Source organism: Crocodylus siamensis, chromosome 2 (genome assembly GCF_052110815.1).
Source record: "Crocodylus siamensis isolate JL-2025a chromosome 2, ASM5211081v1, whole genome shotgun sequence".
In the NCBI taxonomy this organism is placed as follows: Eukaryota; Metazoa; Chordata; order Crocodylia; family Crocodylidae; genus Crocodylus; species Crocodylus siamensis.
In genome coordinates this window covers 65,770,306-65,797,066 of record NC_143396.1, presented here as the reverse complement: position 1 = coordinate 65,797,066, position 26,761 = coordinate 65,770,306, and the positions used below count along the sequence as shown (strand labels likewise).

General features: G+C 38.8%; 1 protein-coding gene across 2 annotated transcripts in view; it reads right to left on the bottom strand.

Moving 5' to 3' along the window:
• Positions 1–6,796: 6,796 nt before the first annotated feature.
• Positions 6,797–26,761, bottom strand: part of MTNR1A (melatonin receptor 1A) — a 95,091-nt gene continuing 75,126 nt past the window's right edge. For both annotated transcript variants that reach the window (XM_090036048.1, XM_090036049.1), the window contains exon 2: positions 6,797–9,556. In XM_090036048.1, the coding sequence (XP_089892174.1) occupies positions 8,688–9,556 (869 nt within the window). In that variant the 3' untranslated portion in view covers positions 6,797–8,687. The remainder of the gene's footprint in view (positions 9,557–26,761) is intronic.

Sequence of the window (26,761 nt, the reverse complement as noted above, 5' to 3'; positions counted from 1 at the left end):
CTGGTCACCCTGTGCCACATTGTACTTCAACTACTACTCTTTAGGTCTGACCTTGTAGCCAGTTACCTAGCCATCAGACCATATGATGATCAAGGCCACAGTTCCCCAGCTTAACCATGCAGACTTCATGGGGAACTAGGTCAAAGGCCTTCTTGAAGTCCAGATATATGATGTCCACGTCTTCTCCCTTGTCCAGGGCACATGTTACTTGGTCATAGAAAGAGATGAGGTTGGCCAGGCAAGACCTGCCAGCCAGCCAGCCATGTTGGCTGGCATTCAGAAGCTTGCCCTCCATTAGTGTGGCATTGATGGATCCCTTGACAATTTTCTCCAGGATTTTTCCAGAGACAGACATCCCTCCCTTTCTTGTAGATAGGGACCTTGTTGGCTCTTTTCTAGTCATCCGGGACCTCACCAGAGTGCCACAATTTTTCAAATATCTCCCCCAAGGGGAATGCAATAATGTCTGCCAGCTCTTTCATGACTGCTGGGTACATTCTATCTGGGCCCGCAAACTTGTGAATGTCCAATTTCTTAAGGTGTTCCCTCACCTGATCCACATTGATTTTGGGCCTGTCGCCTACTCCCAGATTGGTTTGTGCCATTCTTGGCAGTGTGATCCTCCTGGGAGGGTGACAAACCAATCAAAAAAGTCATTTAGGAGACTGGCCCTTTCTGGGCATCGAATGTCAGTTGCCCCGTTAGATCTCTCAGGCACTCAATGCTATCCTTGTTCTTTTTCTGATTTCCCCCACAGTCCACTGTAAATCCCAATTCCTTCTCTGCAGTATAGCAGCCTAGCCAATCTTTCTCCAGTCTGTATTTCTGCATGCAATTTTTCTGTTCCAAGTGCAGGACTTCACACTTTTCTTTATTGAAGCTCACCTGATTGACTGTGAACCATTTTCCCACTCTATCCAAGTTATTCTGGATCCTCACCTTACCTTCCAGAGTATCTGCAACTCTGCCCAGCTTGTTGTTATCTGCAAATTTGCTAAGTGTGCACCCAGTCCCATAATCCAAATCATTAATGAAGACATTAAACAATATCTCCTCACATCTAGACATGAGTAGTTGTTGAGCGTGGTGATTCAATCTGCTCACAAAGCTTTGGATACTCTTCAGCTTTTCTTGACTCAGCGTGAAACCTGCTGAGAGAACTTTGTACAGACAATATAATTTATTAGACTTGAATCAGTTCATAAGTCAAAATGATTCTTTTAATAATATTAGGTGTTCTTCGTGAGGATTTGAAATAGTATTTCTTTGATTTAATGTTTTATCTGAAGGAGACAGCACAGTGCCTCCTAAAGCTCACAAAGCTTCAACCAGTTGCTTCAACAAGTTATGCATCCACTTTATAGCCCTTCCATCTAATCTGTGGGCATGTCTACCTGTTCATTAATGTGCAATAGTTACTTTGCATTTAGCTTAGTACTTGCTTAATGAAGTACTAACTGCAAAATAACTATAGTTACTGCGCAGTAGTTTCAGTGGGGGTTTTTTTGGTGATGCTTACTGTGCAGTAGCCTAATACTACTGTGCAGTAGCATATTAGCATGGGTTTTGCCCAGCACGCTACTACTGCACAGTGTTTTTAGGCTACTGTACTGTACATTAAGTGTCCCAAGTAGATGTGCCCTGTATTTCTTAGCTTGCTAATAAGAACACTGTTAGAAGATGGTGTCAAAAGCCTTGCTAAATTCAAGGTATGCTACATCCACTGCTCTCCACCCATTTACAGAGCCTGCTACCCTATTGGTAAAGGAAATCAGGTTGGTCAGGCATGACTTACTCTTGATTAAGCCATACTGAATGTTCCTGATCACCCTGTTCTCCTCTAAGTCCTTCAAAATGCAGTCCTTGAGGACCTGCTTCATGATCTTTCCAGGTATCTAAGTCATGCTGACTCATCTGTAATTCCATGGATCCTCCTTCTTCCTCATGCTGAAGAAGTTCCCAAATCCATATATGGATTGCAGGTGACTTTCAGTTACATACTTGTATGGATAACACAATAGCACTTACATAGTAGGACATGACATGTTATTGATAAATTGTCTGTTAACATAGTTTTCACCATCAAAGAAAGACATTTTGCTAGCCAGACTATTGTAATCAGTATTAATGAGGCCATTAGTGTAAGTATGTCAAGAAGGAAGAAGGTGCATAGCCCTTGGGACAATAAAGTGGTCAAATTTCCTCTCATGTATCAAATGTTCTTTGACTAGATGTGATATCTTTTATTAGATCAACTGAGTAGTTGGAAAAAAGTTCTCAGCAAGCTTTCGGGCTCAATCACCCTTCTTCAGGCAGAGGAAGTCTCTGCTGTTCAGGAGAAGAAATGCCTTAGCCAGGAGCTGAAGAACATGAGACAAGAACACCCTTTAAAAAAAACTGATGGATCAAGGACATTCTGGCCTGGAGGTAAGAACATTATTGTGGTGAAGAGCAGATTGGCTGCTGTGGACAGGTGGATAAGGAGAATTAGGCTATCAGCTTGAATAGAGTTCAGGGGACAACGAGCTGTAGTTTTGGCTAGGAATGTAGTAAAATGTTAACTTTTAAGGGAGGACAGAGGGAAAGCATTGTCTTAAAATATGTCTTGGATTGCAAGTGGTAGTCAGAATGTTCCTTAGCTTCCAGGAATTTTATGGGTTTATATTAACTTGGCATTTTTTAAAATAATTTATAAATACTTCATATTTTGATGCACCCATTTTTTGATAAAAGTTGCTGAACTTGGATGTAAATGTCTAGGTTAAGATAGAATTACAGTTGAAAAACTTACCATATCTAATCTTATATGTCCTTCAACATGGCTTGAAGGATGAATATATGTTTGTAGGATATGCAGTTATATATCATTTAAATTATTTTTATTTGCTTCTTCAACATAGTAACAAAGGGCATTGGCATATTTAGAATTGCAAAGGCCTGGATGTTATATGATTCAGTACTGTATGAAAGATTACACATATTTGATTTTTTGGGCCACAAGTTTACTTTTTGGCAATTGTAGCATAACAATATTTTGATGTAATTCTCAGTCCAGCAATGGACAATTCCCCAGTGGATATTTAGTGTTGTAACATGATGTATAATGTATGCCTTCTTGAGTATCCTATTATCCTAAGTTTCAGTCACGGAGGGCTTAACCCTGTGGTTCTCAGCCTTTTTAGACTTGAGACACCCCTGGATAGACTCAAAGCACTGCTCAGAAAATGCCAACTCTTAGTTTTCACTGGGTTTTTTGACAACAGAAAAATAATAGAGCAGTTTTTTCTGTTGCAAAGAACTCAGAAAGGCTACAACTATGGATTTCTATTTCTGGGTTTATCTTGTGATTTATGCTTCCAAATCAAATATTGATAACCTTTTGGGGAACCCCACAGCACACTTGAAAGAATTTCAAGGCACCCCAGAGTGCCGTGACCCTGGTTGAGAATCACTTGTTTAAACAAATACATTTTAATGAGATCAATGAAAACACTCTTATGAATAAGCAATATCTTTAATCAAAGAATTTGCAAGATAAGCAACCTATTTTGCATAAACATATCCTTTACTATAAGCAGAAATTCTTGTACACTCTTGGTGACATCACTGGGGGAAATCTGAGTGGAATGGTGATTACTGTATATACCTAGAATTGCATAAGGACAATGATATCTGGATATTAGTCAAATGCTTATTTGGGTCTACCAGCTTAGTCAATAATTAAGCAACATTAGAGGTTTAACTAAACCATACAGTTTACATATTCATTTTATTAAAAATGATAACTCACATAGACAACTTCATTGAATGAAATTTATTTTGCAGGTACTTAGCAGGCAATTTCACATTCCTCCACAAGCTGGGTATGACCCAGACAATTTTACAAATGATTAACTTTAAAATTAAGACATAGGTTGTGTAGTGGTATAAGATAGGTGTCCTGTACATTTATGAAAGTAAATTCTGCCAGATCCTCTGATGGCGTAAATCAATGGAGCTATGCTGATATACACAAGTTTAGGATCTTGGATCTTCCCTTTATCTTTAATATTACTACTAACACATTTACATACAATATATCTATCTAAATAAACATATTCTCTGGTCAATGCTTGGTAATGTGAACAGTTTGGGCAGCAAACATATCATATACATTTAAGGAAACCTACAACAATTTTAATGTACAAACCTCCTTTTCATGAATTTCCTCTTTCTTCTAGAAGAGAATCTTGTACCATGGGAAGTTCCATACCATTAGATAATCGGAGCTTCCTAGCACGTCCAAGTTATTGAGGTAGGAAGAAAAATGTTCTTATAATTAAAATAACTGAACCACAAAATGGGATTCTCCTTTAAATTAGGCAAAAATTGTAGATACAGTACATGGAGTATAAGTTAGGCACTATGAATGTTTCTTTCTACAGACTCTGTATTGGAAGTATAAGTTTAGCTCTGTTGGCACACGTTATTCCCAAAGTCTCAGTCAGAAAATGACAGACTCTTTTAAGTCTTAACTCTTTTAACCTGCTAGAATTATAAATTATAGACAGATAGTGCATGTGTCAGAAACATAGAAAATAACAGTCATTTTATATTACTAGTGTTAGTTTATAAATATGTTATTTCAAGCACTAAGGTTGCAACTGTTCAGCCCCCTGCCCCACCTTGTTTTACATTGTGATCACAATTAGTGTGTGTTTAATATACTGAATATTTGTAGGTTTATTACTGGAACATGATCTGTGCAATTGCAATGAACCAATAAATCCCTTCACTGCATCATGATTTTTGTTGATGCTAATCAGTAACAGCATTCCTAAAATAGTCCAAAAAGCCATACAAAGGTGAAATATGGACAAATCATAGTAGAAAGAGTTATTGAGTCACCATGTACTTATTATGTGGTCAAATACAGTATTATGGATTATTCAAAGAGATAATAATCTTCTAAAATATTAAGCACTGAAAAACAAATAAAGTTTGATTTCTCTGATGCCCACATCAAATAATATACTTTTACTTCCAAATTTTTCCAGTGTTAGCACAATGGAAGGAAAAAAATATTGTATCAAAGTACAGAGTATTAAGCAAGTACATGGTTGCATACAAACACAGTTTAAATACTGTAAGCTCTTGTTAACTAAGATTAATATATTTTTTTCCTGTACGAGTTAAAATGAAATTCTGCCTTACTTTTCTGTCATGTAATGTTTGCAACAAAATGATCACTAATCAAGCTTCTGGTACAAAATACATGATATAGTGACACATTGAAAGAGATTCTGATTATCACAGTCAGGATTATGTAGTAGAAAAGAATTCTTGCTGGGTAAAATCATGCTCATTCAGGCCTTGGTATAGCCATCTTGCACATATAGGTAGATATTGTTCCTGTATGGCTCTCCAATGACGTTACTAAGAGTCTGTACAGAAACGGGGATCCAGCAGTGTACATCACACTGTAGGACTGGTGTGTTAGAATATATTTCACCCTGGAGAGGACCAATGCATCACTGGAGCTTCAAAATGCATCTTAGTATACTGGCTGTGTGCCTCAACAGAAGAGTGAATTTCACCACTTAGGGTGTAAAACATGTTTCCTTGTATCTGAAGGTCATTGAGCTGTCCTAAAGAGCAAGTCTGCTTGGGTAAATCCACAACTTCTGGAGCATATGTTCTTATTGAGAAGGAAGCAGGGTATGTTTTCTAACCATTACTTGATCACATAGGACTTGATTCTATGACATTCTGAGCAAGTCCAGGAATAGCTATTTATTGCTTAAGTCACTGAGCCTCTGGAAAAACTAGACTCTGAATCAGTGGTTCTCAACCTTTTCAGACTCGAGGCACTGCTCAGAAAATACCAGCTCTTAGTTTTCACTCATTTTTTTTACTACAGAAAAATAATAAAATAATAAAGCAATTTTTCTGTTGCAAAGAACACAGAAAGATCACAGCAGATCATATCATTTTTATACTATGGATACCTATTTGAAATTTCTCAGTTTGCCTTGAGAATCGCATGCTGGTTGAGAATCACTTCCCTAAATCATTACCAGGCATCTAAACACTGGTATTTCAATTTTAATAAATAATCCTTTTGTGCTTGAGGTTGCTTTGCAAATCTTTCCTAAAAATATGTTTTTGAGTGGAGAAAAAAGAGAAAGAATTTGAGTAGTTCAGCAAATAATTTCCTAAATGTCCTATCTGTATTAATTTAGAGTAAATAAATAGCTATGGTTTAAGAAACCCCCCAAAATAAAATGGAATTATTGCTATATTTAGCACCTTGGAGTATCATTACCATGCACATTTTTGTCATTTTTTTTCAACTTGATAGAAATATTTCAAAACACCAGATCTGAAAAATGCTCTTAATTTAAATACAGGCCTATTCACCAAAATACATACCTTTGGTATAGTATATTATTTATTACATAAAGCAAGTAATTTTTATTAAAATCAAAAACATTTTTTAGCACTTGTGATTTAGAAGGGATTTTAATTCCTTGGATAACCCACATGGATGGATACATTAACTTCAACAACTTTTCCAAAGCTTATTTTATACATGACATGATAAACAAGTAAGCTTCCATTTGAAAAGGGCAAATGAAAAACCTTTGACAATACTGAATTTACCAAGGTTTAGGTTACACAACCTATTTAATGAAACTTAGATCCAACATTAAATATTATACTATTTTAAAGAGGAAATGTATTTTAAGAAGGCAAGATTTTGGTAAAAAATTAAATATTTTAGTTATATGACTAGTACAGGGTGGTCTTGCCTCCCTCATTATTTGGATAAAGCTACACATACAAAGCAATGACATCACAGCTTAGCATCCTCTCAGGATGAAATCACAGTGAAGGAAGCTGTAATATAATTAATTGTCTCATATCATATAATGATATCACAATAGAAGGGACCATATGTACACGGTGGCTTAGACAAAAGGTTTGAACGTAAACAGAGATGAATCAAGCACCTTGGTAATGCACTGACTATCTTGTTCATCTCTCAAATTTTTCATTGTGATAATTAGTTCCACTATAAACTTGAAGTGAATGAAGGACAACACAAGGCACCTATTTTAAAGTTAAAAAATTGCTCACTTGTCAAAGTGTCAGTGGGGTTTTCAAGTATGTATGAATGTGTTTTGTTTAACTCATAATTTATATTAAGTCAAGTGCATATGTCCAAAGATATATGAGATGCTTTTGAAGTTATACATAGCTTAAGGACTTATACTGAATATTTAATGTTTCAAGGACGTCATATCCTAGGCTGCTGAAAAGCAAATATTTTCATATTGCATTGTGCAATTATTTTAAAGAATCAGTTTGAATATCGTGTACATTTTAACATATAACAACTAAAGTTTGATAAGCTATTAAAAATTCTTACTCCTGAAGAGATGGTTGGAACTGACTTGGGAAAGCTCAAGCATCAGTGAACACGGTATCAGTGATAGGTTGGTTGAGGATTAGAAAACCTTTCAGATATACTATAGTGTAACGTTCCTTTTAACATCACTTAGAAGACAGAATTTGTGAATGTTTTGAAAGGACCTCCTTTGCCTACTCATTTAAAAGCTGAAACCTACGATCACAAATTGCTTTTCTTCACTGACACTAAGTCGGGGGGGCAGGGTCGGAAAGTAGGCAAAATGCCATCTGATGGAACTGTGCATTTTAATGATTATCTCAGTTCTCAGGATTCATCTTGTTGGGATTTCAGCTAAGTAGAATGTCCTCCCTACCCTCTCCAAATGAACTCCCAGTCCCTAAACAGATGCCCATCTTAATTGGCTTTGCCTTCTTAAAGAGAGACCAGTTGGTCGGTATCCAATGCACACTTCTCATCATTGAAAACCAATTGGTCCTTCTTCCTAATGTGTCCAGGGGGTATCATTCATTCCCCTTGTCTCCTGCGGGGGATTTCAATCTTCTCTGGTGTAGTTTGTTCCTGAAAATCAGAGAGGTTTGCCATTCCCCATTTCTCAGAATCTCCCTTGTGTGGCCTGATCTGGGGGACCCACATATGCTCCCTGACCATCCCCACTCTCCCATAAGTACTTCTGTCCTTGTAGCTCTTGAGATAATCAGGTATGTGGATTTCTTTGAAAAGGTTTTTGAAAGGAGAATGCAAGAAGGGTTGTGCAATTCCTAAAGGGAGTAGGGAGGTTTATTTACCTCAAAGTAAAAACTATGACCACTGTAGGAACTTATATAAACCTAGTGAACGCTCACTGAGGTTTTCTAGTCTGGTTCCTCTTTTTCACATTTCCTAACACCAGAATGAATATTCTGGATATTCATCAAGATCATAACCTGACTTGCAACTAAGAAGGTGCAAGGGAGAGGTTGGACGGGGATGGTTTTACGATGCTTTTGCAAAGAACCATGTCACAAGGATATTTTTGTTCCATTCCATCTCTAGTTGTTTTCCCATTACACATAAAATTAAAATGTTTCTTTCTACAAATTTTTAAAACTGTAAGTACATACTTGAGTTGGTATTTGAAAGATAGGTCATTGCAAACAGGAGGCTCTTTATATCAAGCCTGTGTTACTTTGGCTCACAAATATTGCATGAAAAACCATGTCCAAGTGCCTTCAGTATAATAAAATCAGACTGAGTGTTTGAGTGCTGTAAAGTAACAAGAGTAATACTCCTGATTTCACACAGAATCTACCTTCACTTGATTGTTGTTCGTAACCAGTGGCGATGGTTTGCTTTTCATTTTTTCTGCTGCATCATTAGAACTCTCCTGAACGAACACTTTGGCTGTACAAATTGTGACAATAATTCTCTTATATTCTCTTCTGAAATTCTGGTTCAGGAGTCCATATATAATAGCATTAAGGCAGCTGTTGAAATATGCCATGTAGTAGCTGGCTACAAACAACCACTCCGGAATCCGGGGGATTATTGTGTCTGGGTTCACGGCCACAGCAAGGCCTATAAAGTTCAAAGGGGCCCAGCATACTGCAAACAGTACAAACACAACAAACATGGTGACAAAGTTTCTAAAGTCATGTGGCTTCAATTTGGGCTTGTTGTCAGGTTTAACCCTTCGCCTCACCTGAATAACGAGTATCCATATCCTCAAGTAACAAAATGTAACTATGGCTATAGGAAGCATGAAATGGAAAAAAACCACTGCTATTGTGTATGTTGAACTCACAGATTGTGCAAATGTGCATGAGTAGATCCTGGGATCATACTGTAGAGATCCAACGAATAGGTTGGGCACAATGGCAACAAATGTTAAGATCCAGATGAGAATGACGTAGCATAGAGAATTCTTGTCGCTATACAGCTTGTCATACTTGAGACTGTGGCAGATGTAGCAATATCGATTAATAGCAATGCCTGTAATGTTGAATATTGATCCAATGACACTTAGACCCATCAAGAAACCACTGATTTGGCAGTGAAAGTATCCCAGGTTCCATCCATTACGAAATACAGATGTCAAGACAAGTGGGTATGGGTAGATGGCTACTACCAAGTCTGCAATAGCCAGGTTGACAACAAATATATTTCCTGAAAAAGAAATATGAAAAAGAAACTGTAACTTTTCTTTTTCTCTTTGGTGCTTCTCCTTATCTGTGACCTATGCCCTCATATTTTAATGGTCAATCTCAGTGAAATACACTAACTTGTGTTTATATATCGTATCTAGATTAACTCATTCATTTTAATTTAAGGAGGACTATACTGAATTCTAAGGCATGCCTTTAAAAGCCAGGTTTCCTTGGGTTTAATTACCACAACATTACATGCATCATCAAATCTATTTCCACTTGAGCCCTGTCTCCAGTGATGACAGAAGAAAATATAAAGACCCTACTGACTTGAATATTGGATAGCGCTCCATTTGCATAAAGAGGTAATTCAGTATCTTGCTCACTTTATGTACTTATATGGCATGCACTGATGTATCACATTCATTTAGCTTGTCCTTGATATTTTTAAAACAGTTATAAATCTGCAGGCTACTTTGGCTTTAAGTAGTAAGCATGAGGACTATTAATCTCTTAGCACATTTAAGTGATTGAAGATATCGAAACTGAATTCTTATTGCAAATCTAAAGTGATATATAGGACAAACTTATAAAAATCTAAGAGGAGTTTACATCCAATTGCTCATGTATTTATTCTGAATTTCCAAACTACTGGTCTGCATTTTATTATTAACAATTAAGTCATAAGGCGCTTCAAAATGCTGTCTATAATATACAACATTTACAGTAACAGGTGATCTTTGTCCAGAAGACATGAAACACACAACAAGCAAGACAGGGATTCATGACTCTGATAATAATCCATAATCTGATGACATCTTTTAATGATGAAGTATTAGAATGAAATCTTGGTGCAATTTAAGTCAATGGGATATTTGCCTTTTACTTCAAAGATAACAGTTTCATTCACTGTGTTTTGACAAGGTGGGGACTGGGAATAATATTAACATCCATGGAGGTATGACTGCCTAAAACAATTCAATATTTCGCTTTTATCTTTTCCATACATCTACGAATAATGTTTGCTAAACACAGATCTTCTTGGCCTAGAATTTTTTATTCATTTTTTCAGCATGTAGTCAGTGCCATGCTGTTTAAAATATAACTGAAAGGGGACCTCAAAAGGAAAATACGAATAAACTACCAAGATTCTGAAGTGGTGTAATTCTTAACACCATGTTCCAATTTAATTGGGTTACATGTATTAAAATATTTTTAAAGTATATTTTGTGGCTAAATCTCATACTTTAAATGTTTAGAGGGAAATACTAAATCACCATGCACATGAAATATGGAAATGATTTCATTGAGAACTGAACTTGTTTTCTTGTATTTAAGAGATTGTACTAATAAAAGCTGGATTACATGATCTTTTTTTCATCAAGGACAGGGAAGATGGGATGGAGTACACCCTCAGCAAATTTACAGATGACACCAAGATGGGGGGAGTAGTAGATACGCTGGAACGTAGCACTAGGATTCAGAGACATCTCAACAAACTGGAGGACTGGACCAAAAGAAATCTCATGAGGTTCAGTAAAGGCAAGAGAAACAACCCCATGCACCACTACAGGTTGGAGACCGACCAGTTAAGCAACAGTTCTGCAGAAAAGGACTTGGGGGTTATAGTGGATAATAAGATGGATACAAGTCAGCAGTGTGCCCTTGTTGCCAAGAAGGCTAACAGCATACTGGGCTGTGTTATTACGAGTGTTGCCAGCAGATTGAGTGAAGTACAGTAAAATCCCTGTTATTTGGCATTTAAGTAACCGGAACACTCTATTAATGGGAATTTATGGCCAGTTGGCTCGACACAGATTGGAGGGGGAGGCAGAGGGTGGAAAGCTTGTATGTGGTGGTTGCTGCTGCCACCCACCACCCTGCACTGCAGCCTCTCTGCATGTGGCTGCTGCCCCACACTCCATGCATGGCTGCCGCCACCTGCTCCCCCTCTGCCCCTCCCCTTCCTCCCCTCTGCATCCAGCCAAAAACCACTGGCCTCAAGTAACTGGCATTTTTGATACCTGGTACCCTGCCATTCCCCACTTGTGCCAGATAACAGGGATTTTACTGTAATTATTCTGCTCTGTTTTGTACTGATGAGGCCACATCTGGAGTACTGTGTCCAGTTTTTGGGCCCCCCACTACAGAAAGGATATGGACAAATTGGAGTCCAGCAGAGAGCAATGAAAATGGTTTGGGGGATGGGGCACATGACTTACGAAGAGAGGCTGAGGAAACTGGGCTTATTTAGGCTGGAAAAGAGAAGGCTGAGGGGGGGATTTTAACAGCAGCCTTCAGCTACCTGAAGGGGGAGTTTCAAAAGAGGATGGAACTAGACTGTTCTCAGTGGTAGCAGATGACAGAACAAGGAGCAATGGGCTCAAGTTGCAGCAAGGGAAGTTTAGGCTAACACTAGGAGAGTAGTACAGCATTGGAACAGGCTACCCAGAGGGGTTGTGGCATCCCTGGAGTTTTTTAAAATCCAGCTAGGCAAAGCCTTGACTGGGATGATTTAGTTGGGGATGGTCCTGCTTTGAGCAGGGGGTTGGACTCCTGAGGTCCCTTCCAACCCTAATTGTCTAGTATTCTACTAGCAAATTGCCCGTCAATAATGATGGATGGATTCCAAATAACAAAAACAAACAGATAGATTTTACTTTTTATATTTATTAAATAAATTACGTATTTATAAAACTTAAATAAAATAGGCTGAACATCTGAAGATACCAATCCCTTCCTGCACTTGCTCTTGTCCAGCAGGCTGGAGGTAGGCCTGGACATGCTGCCACCCAGCCACAACCTGGGTGCCTCTTTGCTGGACAAGGGCAAGGGCAAGGCAGGTGAGCTCCATGCCTCAAAATAGCTGCCTACACCTGGGACTTCCTCTGCACCACCCCCAGGTGCCTCCTTCCCTGCTCAGAGCTTGGGATGAGGCCACCGCTGCTCACCCACTGCCTTGTGCTTCTGCCCATCTCCTCAGCTGGCCCCTCCCTCTGCCCTCCCCACTGCGCCAGGTGCCCTCCCAGGAGGAGCTCAGTAGAAACAGCCCCTGACTTTTTTCCACAATTCTGGAAGTTGGGATCATCTTGACATGGACACTAAACAAATGTTAAGGTTTAGCAAAGAAATTTCTCTGAAGACACAAATGTTCTCTCTTTTACAGTTTTCAAACTATTCACATTTAAAGAGCGTTATGGACAGGCAGGCAGGCAGACGGACTAAGCCCTCTATATATAGAGATGATCTTATCTAGAAGACTAAGATATACATTTTTTAAGCTTTGCACCTGGTTTTCTAGATAGAAAAAATAACTTCAGAAACCAACAACAGAAGCTTTCTGGATAATGATTTACTGCTACATTAGCACATGTATGTACATGTCTACATTCTACAGCAGAGCTAAATTCAATACAAATATAAGTTAAGGCAGGACATGAGCTAGCTCAGGTGTCTGACTTTAACATAGCATGTCTGCCTCTCTCCTGTTCTCAGTGACACCTCTTCTGGGCCTAGGGATCATGGAGGGGGAACTAGAAGGGACAAGACCTTGACCCCAGAGGGAGGATGGAAGGGGAGGAGAGGAAAGACTGGAGAAAGGATAAAGAAACCAGTAAGATAGACTGAAATTGGAGACTTGTTTAACAGACTGCAGGTGGGCTCTTATGGAGCTAAAGATTGTAAGGTAAGCCATTGATGCCTGTTTTTACCATTAATTGCACATGTAGACATGCCCTGCTCCACTAGGAGCAGGTGTCAAGGTTACAGTCCAAGGGCTACTTTTTTCCAGGGCAGCAGCCATGTGACTAAGCCATGTGCCCTCTAGCTTGCTCTTTTCTTCTTGATCCTACATACCTTTCTCTCTTGGCTGACCAGGAAGCCAGCTTCAACAGAATGACCTAATTACAGTTAGCTTCTTAGTACCATAACTATGCAGTTCCTAACTACATTTTATCACTCTTATATATGATATGGTCTGATGTAGGTGAAATAAATATTAGTTTTGATCTTGCTGTAACTGAACTTAAAACACTAGGATGTTTCCTGACAAATATAGACCACATATATAACTAACTAAAAATGCTGCATTGCCAGGATTTCAGTATAGGCTGTAAGGGTACAAAATCCAATCTCTGCACTTAAGCAGGCTGGCATCAGATTTCTGGTCCCCTCTAATAATTTTACCAATTATCTTTGAAGGTCTGTTATGGATTTTACCACATTGTGAAACTACTTTTCTTTCGGGCCAGACCTTGTTTTTTTGTTATAAAAAGCACCGGAGCAAAAGACAAATCCAAAACTGTGTACTATTAAACATTTATAAACAGGAGAAGAGCATTCAGGATTCATGTACGCATTAAACACACGTATCAGAAAGAAGTGGAAAAGTCAAACCTTGTACCTTTCTCATGCAAAGCAAACACAAAGCTGTGGTGAAATTCCTTCTGAAACTTGTTTAGTACACTAACAATCCTTCTCCATACTAACCAAAGAATGGGGATAACCTCTCATGGATAAAAATATAAAACATGACAAGGAATGGACCAAGCAAGCACTGAACTAGATTGGATGGAAAACAGAACTAGAAGCATAATTCACACAGAAGTCTGCTTTCCTCTGCAGTAAAGACTTTTTGCTCTACTTTTCTGTAGGCACTATTTCTGGTGGACAGTTACAACAGTGAAGTATGTTCTGTAAGGAAGCGTATCACATATGTTCACTGTACCACACTGCTTTTCCAGGCCATTGTCTTGTCTTGGCCTGCACATAATGGTGTTCAAAAAGATTAAGCAAGTCATTATCAATTGAAGCTGTTTTCATACCATCTGACCAGAGCTATCCCAAATGTTCCTCCTTAAGTATTCATGATTTAGTTTGAAATCTTCTTAGATAAGCAAAGTGCCACATCTCACTTTTTTGAGTGGATAGTGGCAGTTAACCTACTCTTCTTTACCTTTAGGGTTCTGTATACAGGAAACCTTAACATATTCCATTTACTTGTAGAATGGCAATAAATTCATTATTTGATAAAATTATGTAGCTCAGTTTTCTAAGTATTAGCAATAGTGTCTGGTATAGATATTTACTACACTAAGGAACTGCTAACCTTGCTTTTTACATGCAACCCCAACCTTCACGTTAGTCGAGATCTAGTTCAAGAAAAGCAGGAACAGGCTACAGACCAATCCCTTTCTTGTGCCAGGCATAACATTTGTAGCACTATAAAAGTTGATGTCAAAGGCATTTACTATGCAACTAATTAGTCTACTGCACAGTAAACATCTTGTGTAGACATGCCCGCAGGGTGATGCACCTCTACTCATCGTGGAAAGCTGTCCAAAACCTGCTAGTTCCCTGGGGGAACAGCAGCTCAGCTCAGAAAACCTGCTGCTGCTACTATAGCAAAAGGGATCAGTGCTTAGTGGCAGTGACAGAGTGGGCTACTACTAGTAAGGGGAGCAGTGGGGTAGATGTGATACCTTTCATTAGACCAGCTGAGTAGTTGGGAAAAAGTTTTTAGCTAGCTTTTAGGCACAATCACCTTTCTTCAGGCATAGGGAGTCTCTGCTGTTCTGAGACTCCAACATGGCCAACATGGCTACAGCCAAAAAACCCAGCCCTATGTTTACAGCACTCAGAAGTGCTGAGGCAATTGTAACATCACAAATAAATGTCTCTCTGTAGGGGTCTGACAGATACTACATTTGTTGTGCTTTATATCTGATTTTTGCATGACAAAACATGAACAGCCATATGTTTGCACCGTTTGTTGAAGTAGAAGAATAGCAGATCCACCATAAAAATGGCGAATTTACCCCAATGATGTTACTGTTCAAAACATATCAAAACTGTTCTATAATATGTTTAATGTCTGGCAGGTCTCTCTGACCCTGCAGTATTGCCACAGTGGTCAGTTCTTCCTTCCCCACCCTAAGGAGGAAAGAGGGAGAAAGGGAGCTGATACTATCCTCAATGGGGAGTTGGCAGAGAGCCCTGTAAGGACCAGCCAGAAGTAGCAGTTAGCTGGCCAGGTGAGGAAACCTGCTGGTCAGTCCTTGACACTGGACAGGCTGCACAGTCCTACCCCATTGCTGCTGGGTTGCAGAGCCTGCCAGCAAGCAGGAAACCGTAACGGGCTTCAGGTGCTTGAGCATCAGCAGGCTCACTGACAGGTTTCCTTGGGTCAGGGAAAAGTAAGGAGCAGACCTCTATAACCCACAAGCTGGAGAGCTTCTGTGACAATTTTGTTGCACTCCAGACAGGAGGTGTGCACACCCTAGAGTAATGGATTATTTGTAGTACTACAAAAATAACTTGCGTCAGCAGCCTTTGATTCTGCAATGGTCATGTGCCCATAAAGGACAGGGAGAGAAAATAAATAAAGTAAATGGAGTCCATTACCATGCTTTCCTCAGCCTTATTTTCAGCCGTTATTCCAAAGCCAAATTAATTTGCTTAGATAAGCAAGTGTGCCTAGACAATTCCAGCTTCACTGCAGCACATCTTATTGAAGGATTATGAAACTAATGGTCTACAAGGCTCAGCATCAAAATGCCACAAAACAGTTGAAAAATATGAAGATATAAATATTGAATAAACTCCTGTTATCCTTGGGAACTTCATTCATTTTCTGCATCATAATATCAACTCCCTTAAATCTGAAATGCCTATTTTAAAGTCAAGGCTCTATTTATAAACCTGGCTTGAACCAGAATTGCTTGTGCATATTAATTTTTCTTTGTATGATGGGACCTCTAGGGCTTTTCTTCTGCTTAACAAATTCAATCTGGTACTACAGGTACTCATGCAAGAGGACATGAATGGCTTTAAGCCCAGAATATATATTTCATCTCAGAACACATGTATGAAAACACCTCTTTAATTTTTCTCATGTGAAAAGAGGTCTTACTATATGACATTTTGTAATCTCTGCATTTTATTCCTAAAAATATGAGTATATTTCTCATGATAAAACATGTTATCAGGAGGACCTGAACAATCCAGTATTGTGATCCTTGCTGAACAACAATGTCCATTTCAGCAATATCACTTAACTAGTAGACTAACCAAACCCAATGTGTAATTGTGGACGTGTCAAAGTCTCCAGATGTAAGAATTTTGGAACTTTGTTAGCACTGAGAAGAAAGGATTCATAGCTTGTTAGGGGCTGGAATGGACCTTGGAAGATCATCAGGTCCAGCCCCCTGCACCAAGCAGGAAAGATAACTTGGGGTCGGGTGACCCCAGCAAGGTGACTGTCTAGAGTCCTCTTGAAGATTCCCAGGGTAGGTGATTGCACCACCTCTGGAGGGAGCTTATTCCACAGTCTGGACACCCTGACTGTGAAGTTGTTTCCTAATGTTGAGCCTGAATCAGTCTTCCAGTAGTTTGCAGCCATTACTCCTGGTTTTCCCCTTGGGTGCCCTGGTGCACAGTTGCTCACGGAGCTCTTGATATACTCCCCTAATGTAGTGGTAAGCTGCTACCAGGTGCCCTCTCAGCCTTCTTTTCTTCAATGCTATAGCCGATGTAGTGTAAATCAAAGATCGTGATCATATCAATATACTCACTGAAAAATACATTGTATTTAGGTTATTTGTGAAATATAGGGTAGAACAGATTTATCACATAGTCTTACCAAGAACCTAAGGTAAGACATTACCTTGCAATGCCTGTTCAGGCTGAAGACAAGAAGGCCAAGAGGGTACCTCCTACCAGTTTACCGCTACACTAGGGGAGTATGTCAAGGGCTCGGTGAGCTACTATTCACCAGGGCACTTGAGGTCAGAGGGGATCAAATACAGTATCTACTTGCATGCACTTTCCCTTCCCTCTCCCCCCAAAAGTCAGCCCTTTACATTTGAGGGGATGTCTGAAGTAAGGCAAGGGATTTTTCTTTGCAGGAATGCAAGTTTAGGTGACACTTAAAATAGCTGGCAAAATGGCTCCTACTTCTCCCTGGGGCAGTCCTCTGTTAAGCCTCTCACCGCTGCTGGTGAAGCAATAGCTTTTGGCTGAAGAGCTGCCGAGCTAGTTGAGGGTGAGTAAGCGGCTGCATGCAGTCTAATATTTTGATATGGCTTGAGTTATGAAAGCAATCCATTATTTACACAAACTTATATAACTAATTACAGTGTAAAAGTAACTGTCTTGCTACTGCCTTTGTAATGGTCTAAGACCTAGCTTGGTAGCTGTCTTTGTACACGAGGAAGTTCCTGATGCCTCAACCAGATTATCTCCTGGGATGCCACACTTTCTTGACATGCTGGGCATTTTTACATGTGCAAGCACTGCAGCACCAGGAGCTTTGAAAAGCACCTGGCACAGCCACCTGCAGTTGTGTAAGTGGCGAAATGCGCATCAGCATGGAGAAAATGGTGGCGGGGCACTGACATCATTGCTGCTGCACAGGGTTTATATGCTGAATTTCTCCATAGGCAGAAAAAGATTTTTTAAAAAGATCAAAACCATCACTAGAACTAATAAAAGTACAGGTAGGCATCTGGGCTAAAACTTAAAGTAGATGGCTAGCAATTTTAATTAAACACAAGTTCTTATAATAGCCAACCTATTGTTTTCTCCTAAATTCAGAAAATCTCTGCACTGGCACACATTTTGCCGCTTATATGACTGCAAGCAACACAGTGGCATGCGTGTCAGCTTGTGTGCAATTAATTGAGTCTGCTCCAATGCACTGGAGATCCAGTACAACCAGGCATGAAAATGTATGTGTATAAATATCCTCTGTGTTTCCAGGAAAACTTACTCTGTGTCACACAGTTGGCCATGACTCTGAAAAAAAAATTTCTTCTGCCTTCTGCCTTTTAAAAACAAGGTGTGCATTTCATTTGGAGACATGTGGTATGGGATAAAATATGGTGTTTACCCTCCCAACTCTATCATAATAATTTTAATAAGACAAACAGTTTGTATACAATAGTATAGATCATATCACGCATGGACCTGAATATTCTCAACTTTTATTGAACTTAGTGCTAAAACAGTACTGAAGGCCTTGCAGAATTAGATCCCAATAAAATAGTAATAATACATTATATTTGATATGCTATAGCCTGTGTAGTGTAAATCAAAGATCATGATCATATCAATATACTCACTGAAAAAACACATTGTATTTAGGTTATTTGTGAAATATAGCATAGAACAGATTTATCATAGTCTTACCAAGAACCTAACAAATTAACTTGGAATACCTGTTCCATCCTGCCACTAAGGAAATTAAATGTATAAAGGGTAGTCTGCAGAGAGTGAGAAGCCTCACAAAATATGAAATAAAATAAGAAGGACCTTCAGTGTCAGCTGCAGATTGATTTTGCCCTCATAGATTGTAGACATGATAAATAAAATAGTTTTGTAAAGGCACCATGAAACATCAAGTTTTCCACACTGGTGAAGTTAGGTTCAAAGATCCATACTTAAGTTGCCTGATGTCCTGTGCAGTCAGTAGCTATGTCTGACTTGTACAGAACACCCTGTTTCAAAGGTGTGCTATCACAGAGATGTGATATTTCTAAATTAGAGCTGGGTGAAAAATGATTTTTTTTTCAAACCAAATGTTATGACTGCTTGACTTGAAATACAAAACGCTAAAACCTACCAAATTAATATTCTAGATTCCTAGTGGTTGCAAAAATTGTGCGCTACAATCTTAACCGGTACATTCTCAAAGGCACCTCTCATTGTGAAGCTTATTTTGTTCTTCTAACAGAATCCATATTTCACTTTAAGTGTGCGTTGAATTTTTCATACAATCTACACTGGATGTGAGAATGTAAGAAATTGGTGGAAGACCCCCGAAGAGAAAGACACACAATACAAAACAAAAGGGGGAGGTATTAACCCTTTCCATGACTTAATATGTGGTGTTCAAACTCACAAAATAGCCTTTTATTATTATACTGAATCCATTTACAAAGCAACAGCCTAGCATAATTGATGCTTTACCATAAAAAGACAGTATTTGTCCTAAGCAGCTTACCATCTAGTTTACTTGCAAACGAAATGGATCACATCCAAATAGTACTTGGTGTACCATATGGGTGTTTGAAGGGCTTAAACACAAAGTACTTAAGCGCTGGCCCTGATAGCAGAATCCACAGACCTCAGTTAGGCATCTAGATGCCCTATATGAGTTAGAGTTTGATGTGAATTGGATGCATCTAAATGGAATTCACAAAAGCCATCAACAAAAGCCATTCAAAGGGCAACAAAGGAGTTGGGAGTTACCCAAGGTAGGCAGTAGGCAATACGAAAGAGAGAAGCATGTGTAAAATCCTGCCCTTTTTCATCCTTCTTTAATAGACAAGACAGAGAAGGAAGTGGTTCCTTTCTCTCCCCTTTATTCAGCAGTCCAGTAAGTAGTATATGCACCCAGAATGTGGGAGAGGAATGATTGAAAGCATACTCTTCCTAATCCCAGAATGACCCTCCTTGTAGTTAGTATTCCCTTCTGTGAGGTGACTGACATCAGGCAAAGAAGGGCATTAAAATCAGCTTTCCCAGAAACAGAGTGAAAGCTCTAACCACAGAGCCACTGCTACTCCATGTGCTTCCACTGACATCACTGCTGCTGCACAGGGTTTATAAGCTGAATTTATCCATAGGCAGAAAAAGATTTTTTAAAAAGAACAAAACCATCACTCGAACTAATACAAGTACAGGTAGGCATCTGGGCTAAAACTTAAAGTAGATGACTAGCAATTTTAATTAAACACAAGTTCTTATAACAGCCAACCTATTGTTTTCTCCTAAACTCAGAAATGTAGGACATCTGCCAAGGTATCCAGGTTGACATTTGCTAAGGAACTACAAAAGCAATGATAAAGCAAAAATCATTATATCTATTCAATACACTAGTGGTAGTATACATTGACTTTTGCTCCTCTCATTGATTCTATCTAAATGCACATTTTTTTACTTTCCCCTTCATTGATGTCTATTTTGCCTCCTCTTTAAATTTTCCTACCTTTCCAATAAAACCCTCTCACCCCTATTTGGAGTCTGAGTTACTCTCTGTCTCCATACCCTGAAGCTCAAAAAGATGGGAGAGGGATAGAATGATACCAGATCCATTTTTCTGCCATTTATGATGCTTTAGATAGAGGCGGTCAGTGTTGTGGCTACCAGAAAGCGGAGTAGTTGAAGTTGGAGTCTTCTGTTCTTCCTGGTGTCCTTTAATTCCTTTTCTATTATGGCAGCAAAAATTAGTTTACTGCAATATAATAGCATCCCATGTGTAGATTGTCATGCTTTACACAGCAGCAAATTAGTCTACTGAGCAGTTAAATGCATGTATAAATGCACCCAGTGACTCCCAAAGTAATAATAAGTAAGAGGCAAGGATGTTTCGGGGTGACTGGATCAACTGCAGAGTTACGAAAGATTTTAGACAAGCTCTCAGGCATAACGTTCTTCAGGTTTGGAAAGGAAGCAGATACAGCTTGATCAAACTGACAGAACAAAAGCCTGTCCTAAAATCCATATGTAAATAAAAACAGTCTGCATAGAGCAGTTTTTCTTTATCCGGCTCACAGGAGCACCTAGAGGTTGATGGTATCTGGGGTATGACTAACAGAGGGACAAGGCCTGCCAGAGAGTGCTCTGGGGCCCTGTTGGACATGGCTGTTGGCAGCAGGGGAGTAAGTGAGAGTTGTGATGTCATATTCCCATTCCTTACACTCACTTGGGACCAACACCACTTGGCCCACTATCCCCCTTCTGCTACCCCTGTGGCAAGTGTCCATTTTGCCCACAGTTGCTTGCCCTGCCACCACTACTGACCACTTGCCTACCACTGCAGTCACTGGCTCCACTGCCTCCATGCCAGAAGCCCCACAATTGGGATCCAGCCTGGAGCATGGAGTGAGTCTGATGCACCTAATAAAAAGAAAAGTGATGTTATTAAGACTAGGTAAAAAAAATGCAGTAGAAAAGATAACGTAAGTATTCCTGATAATGTTCCTTTGCTCTCTTAACAGTCCTGCTTTAAGCAAATCTTTCTATTTATATATCAAGTTGTAGATCTCTAAAGCATTATAAAAAGATTTTTTTTCCTGTAACCCCTGAAACAAAAGAAGAAAATATGAAGTTTTGAAGCAGTTTGAAGATTGTCTGGGATGACCATAAAGCTCCCTGAAATGAAAGAAAATGCCTTAATACCACATAACACTAATACACAAATTCATGCATTTAAATTTATAAAGTAATTTTGTCACATAGTAGTATTTCCATTATGTCATTTCAATTATTAGAACAATTTAAAATAACCAATATATTATAATTATAAGGTAGATTATACTTAGCGGGGTATGGATGGTTCTGAGCCTCACAAGTGCTAAGTACAGACAGTCAAAAAGCCCAAGGCTGAATCGATTCAATCTTCACAGGTTAGTCTAAGCTGTGTAGATTGAACTGGTAAGCAACCAAACAGATATTCACTTTTGATTCCAGAATAATCACTTCCCTCAATCTTCTGGCAACATTCCTACAAACATAGCCCAGTATGCTGTTAGCCATCTTCGCAACAAGGGCAGTACACAGTTGGCTCAGATTCAGCTTATATAGCTTCACTGTAACCTGCAAGTCCTTTTCTGCAAAGCTGCTGCTTAATCATAATGAAGGAGTTGCATAATATACCCTGTTGTACTTAGGTAATTGAGGTCAGCCTCACTAATAAATTCTTTCTATTTAATAACTTCCTTAATGATTTTTCTGTATATTCTGCTTAGTTAATTAGGAAATATACGGCTTTAATGAACATATGTTAATAACTGGAAATGTAAAGGCATATTAATTTTTTTAAATAATCATATTAAATTCAATAGATTTATCAAAGTTAAATTTGTGTTGATTTTCTCATATTCCGTAATAATATAATATGGTATATAATATTATAATTTTACAGAGAAACATAAGACATTAAATATAACACTAAATTTAAATCTATGTTGATTTATGCTAACAAGCAGACATATAACTGTGGGCTAGAAAATTCACTCGTCAATATTAAGTTGCATATCACTACATATAGACACAGGCATATATATAGCACCCGTTTAGTACTTGGAAATAGGCTGCGATTGAAAACCCTAGATCAAATTATGTTCTCTATTATACCGAAGAATCGACAGGCAAGGGTAAAAAAGGAGGTGGTGTTGCCAAGGTAAGACAGCACCAAAAAACTCTGTAGGACCTAATGCTGAGACATCAGGTGAAAAAAAATACTGTAGGAAAATGGTTACCTTGATGAAAGGACATTGGACTGGCACAGGGATGTGTTATTCTCAGTGTAAAAGAGCAGATGACAAATTCAGGCTGAATAATAACGTGGCATTGCTCATTTTTAATAAATAAACTTACCGTGTTGGCAACAGGAGATTTAATAGGCAGCTGTTCTCCAAGGTACTGATACTTTATTTTTTTGCAGTTCAGGAAGCACTATAAGACTCTTCCTTACTGATTACCTTGCACCATCAGATTGTTTATGACAACAAGAGGATAAATAGATTCTTTAGGAAAATATGGTGAAAAGGCACTTTTGATTGAAGAAAACATTAAGTTGCTAATGTTATGTGATTCTTCAAAGTCTACTGAATTGAAAAGCAATTTAAAAAATTGCAAGGTCATGCTATTTATTAAGAATTGCAATTTTTTTCTATAAAAAACATTTAAACATATTAAGAAGCTAAATCACTCCCCCATATTCTACTGCAAAAAAAACACACAAAGCTTCATTTATAAAAGTTCAGAACAAAATTTTGTTAGGAACTAGGTAGGTTGGGTTTAGATCATGACAAAGTATTTTCAAGTTATCACTTGGATTTAACAAGGTTCTTTGCTTCACATATATGTGTGCGCTCTAGAACTCTCTCTCTCAACATGATTTATCTACTAGGGTTTAACAAATCTTTTTACAGTGAACGAGTAGTCCTTTGCTTACAACAAACATTATTGCCATGGAAGTATACGTCACAGCACAAATTCAGCACAGCTGAAACTTCTCCTTAGTTATAAATCAGCAGTAAGTCCCACATTCTAGTCCCAGCTACATAAACTCACATTCAGGTATAGTGAGCTATATTTAAACGAAAATTATAAGACTGCATGAGTTACATATAGGCATCTAAGAAAAAATACTTAGATGTGTTAGTCTGAAGTTAGGTAGAAGGCAGGGCAAGATGGCATCTTATAGACTGACTTCTTCAGAGGCATGAGCTTTCATAAGCTACAGACTACTTTGTTGGATGCTCTGTAAGTCCAATCATAGCATCTGTCAAAGTAGGCCATGACCTATGAAAACTTATGCCTCTGAACAAGTTAGTCTATAGACATATAAATTTGAGAAAAAATAAAATGCATATTTTACTTTCAGCTTGCTGTCCAAACCAATTTGCTGTCAGTGGGTACATCTGTATATGCAATGAATAAGAAGAAATAAATTCTGTTGCAGTTTGAACTGGTGCAGAGCAGCCCTAGCAGGCAGCATGTGGGGGTCAGTCTTGGGCTCCAAGATGGTGGCGTCAGGCGGCAGACAGACTGACTGGGGCACAAAGGTGCTAAAGTGTGGAGCTAAGTGGCAGGCAGCACCCACACTTCAGCACCTTCGTGAGCCAGTCAGCCCCTGTCACCGTCTACATGTGCATTTCAGTACAAATAAGTACTCCCAGCAGTGCTATCTTCTGGTACAGTTAGTTAATTTTCTGTGCCCTAATACCAGCATGCGTGTAGATGATGACGCTTTACTGTGGAGCTAATTAGTCAACTCTGCAATAAAGTGCATATGTAGACGCACCAAGGGGCTGTTATGGAGGCCTCAGTGATATCTGGTATCCTAAACTAATGTAATACTCCATGTGAATATTAGAAAAAAATCAGTGTTGATGAAGACAGTGTTAGCAAAGATATGGAGACAGGAACAAGAATAAGAAAGGGTCCTAAGGCCTACTGAAAACAATGGGAGAAAAAGTAGGTGCACTGTCCATAGGCTTAGAGTCTGCATTATTGGGAATTGTATCTTTAAGTGGTGGTTTATCTTTCCAACACTTTTGAATCTTATGTTTTACAAACATAGTTGGAAGTGTGTCACTGCATAAAGCCAGGTATCCAAGTTGTAGCCATATTGGTCTAGAGGAAAAGGCAAACAAGACTCGTAGTAGAGATGATCTCTTTATTAGACCAACACTATTGTTGCAAAAAATATCCTTAATTGCAAGCTTTCAGGCACAAACACCCTTCATCAGGCACTGGAGAAAAGAAAGCTCTCCTGGGAAGAAATGAAAGTTTGTATTTCATAGATTACCTGTCCCATGGAAGATACAGAATTTTAGCTGATTTTTTAAAGATGAAATCTTCATATTTTCCCAAGCAGGAAGCAACTGTGACCACCTACCTTTGTTTAAAGGTCATTTGCATCATCACAGATCCTCACAGGAGGTACAAGGCTCCATACCAGCTATGAACCAAGTACCCAGAGGAATTTTCCATTTTTTGACTCCTCTGTGAAATCCTCTGAAATACGAACTTTCATTTCTACCCAGGAGAACTTTTACAGTCTTTTCTCCCATGCTTGATAAAGGGTGTTTGTGCCTGAAAGCTTGCAATTAAATAATTTTTTTGCAAAAATCTTGTTGGCCTAATAAAAGATATCATCTCTACTACAAGTCCTGATTGCCTCACTGCATAAAGACCACTTCCAAGTGCCTTGAGATCCAAATGATTATTAAACTCTACATAGTACTAGGAGTAAAAAGCATAGGTGGATGCATGGAGCAGGTGGGGGCTGGACAGTGTACTGGTTCACTTGCAACGCCCTTCGATTCCTGCTCCACCCAAAGTTTATAGCCAACTACATGGCAGTAGCAGTAGCATTTCTAGTCAAGCAGTGCTACGGGAGTCTTGGCTAATTATAGTCTACCTGAACCCTTCTAAACTCTTCATTCTACAGGTCTTCTTTTTAATCGTCCTGCTGTTCCACCAATTAAACTATCCTTTGTCCTGCAATTTAGCTATTACCTGCTCCTGGTAATGAAGCTCCTATTTCACAGCCCTGCATATTATTTTTAACTCATTCTGACACAGTTATTTGTTTTTGCTTCAATCTTAAAGCTGATGAATACAGCCCTAGGTCCCTACCATATCAGCAAAGCTTCTAGTTTATTTTTATCTGGAGAAAAATATGTGTTGTTTCATATATGAAGATGCACCTTGCCATCTTTTCAAAATCCAAGATCTGTCCATGGTAAGAAGATATTAAGAAAACAGAACTCTCAGATGAACAATGGATGAGCTAAATGTTTGATGGGAGCTTTTCAAGTATAACTGAAAGATACTTAAACAGGGCTCCATCCACTACTTGCAATGGAATACATAGCAAAAGAAAGACAATCTCAAGCTTGCTTTGTTTCTGGCAATAACAAGTTCTGATGGACTCAATGTATTTGTTTTTTTTAAAAACGCAGGAAGAAGAGGACAACTGAAAGTATGACAGAAGTGTGTGGAGTACTGAACCCCATATGAAAATAAAAACATCTCTCTGGTATGTTTCAACTGAGAGCAGGGAAGGAAAATGAAACTATAGCTGTTGTGACTAATTAAAGGCTGAAAAAATAGTCCTTCAGCTTTGATTTCGGTGGGAGGGAGGAGGAGTGAAGAATAAGGAAGGAAGAGGATGTAGAATCCCTGATAATAGACAAGTATTTGCCAGAAACAACAATCTCAAGACGACAAACCAAACAGACCCAAAAATAATCCTTTACAAGGTAATTAGAGTTTGTCAAGTCATGAAAGTAATCTAGCTTATAATGATGAGGATCAGGGATGAGGCAGCCAGCCTCAGCATTACCTGACTGCCGGAGCTGGGGAAACGTGGGACTGCCAAATACCTGTCTCTCCACCTTTTTGGACCCAGAGCTATATAGAAGAAGGAAGCTGATTCCTTCTGCTGTGTGCCTCTCCTGTAGCTGGGCTAGAAGAATATCTTCAATTTCATGTTTACCCAGTTGTCAACAATTATTACAATACGTACCTGCAAAACTGAAAAATTCCCTTTCGAATCTGTGGAAATGGATCTTTTCTTGAAATACCTTCCCATGAGTAAAAAGGGGGATTTTGACATTTAATCCCAATTTGAGACGGAATATTTTGAAAAAAATATGACATTATTCATGGAAAGGGTTTTCTGTTTTCTTGTCAACTCTGCTCAGCT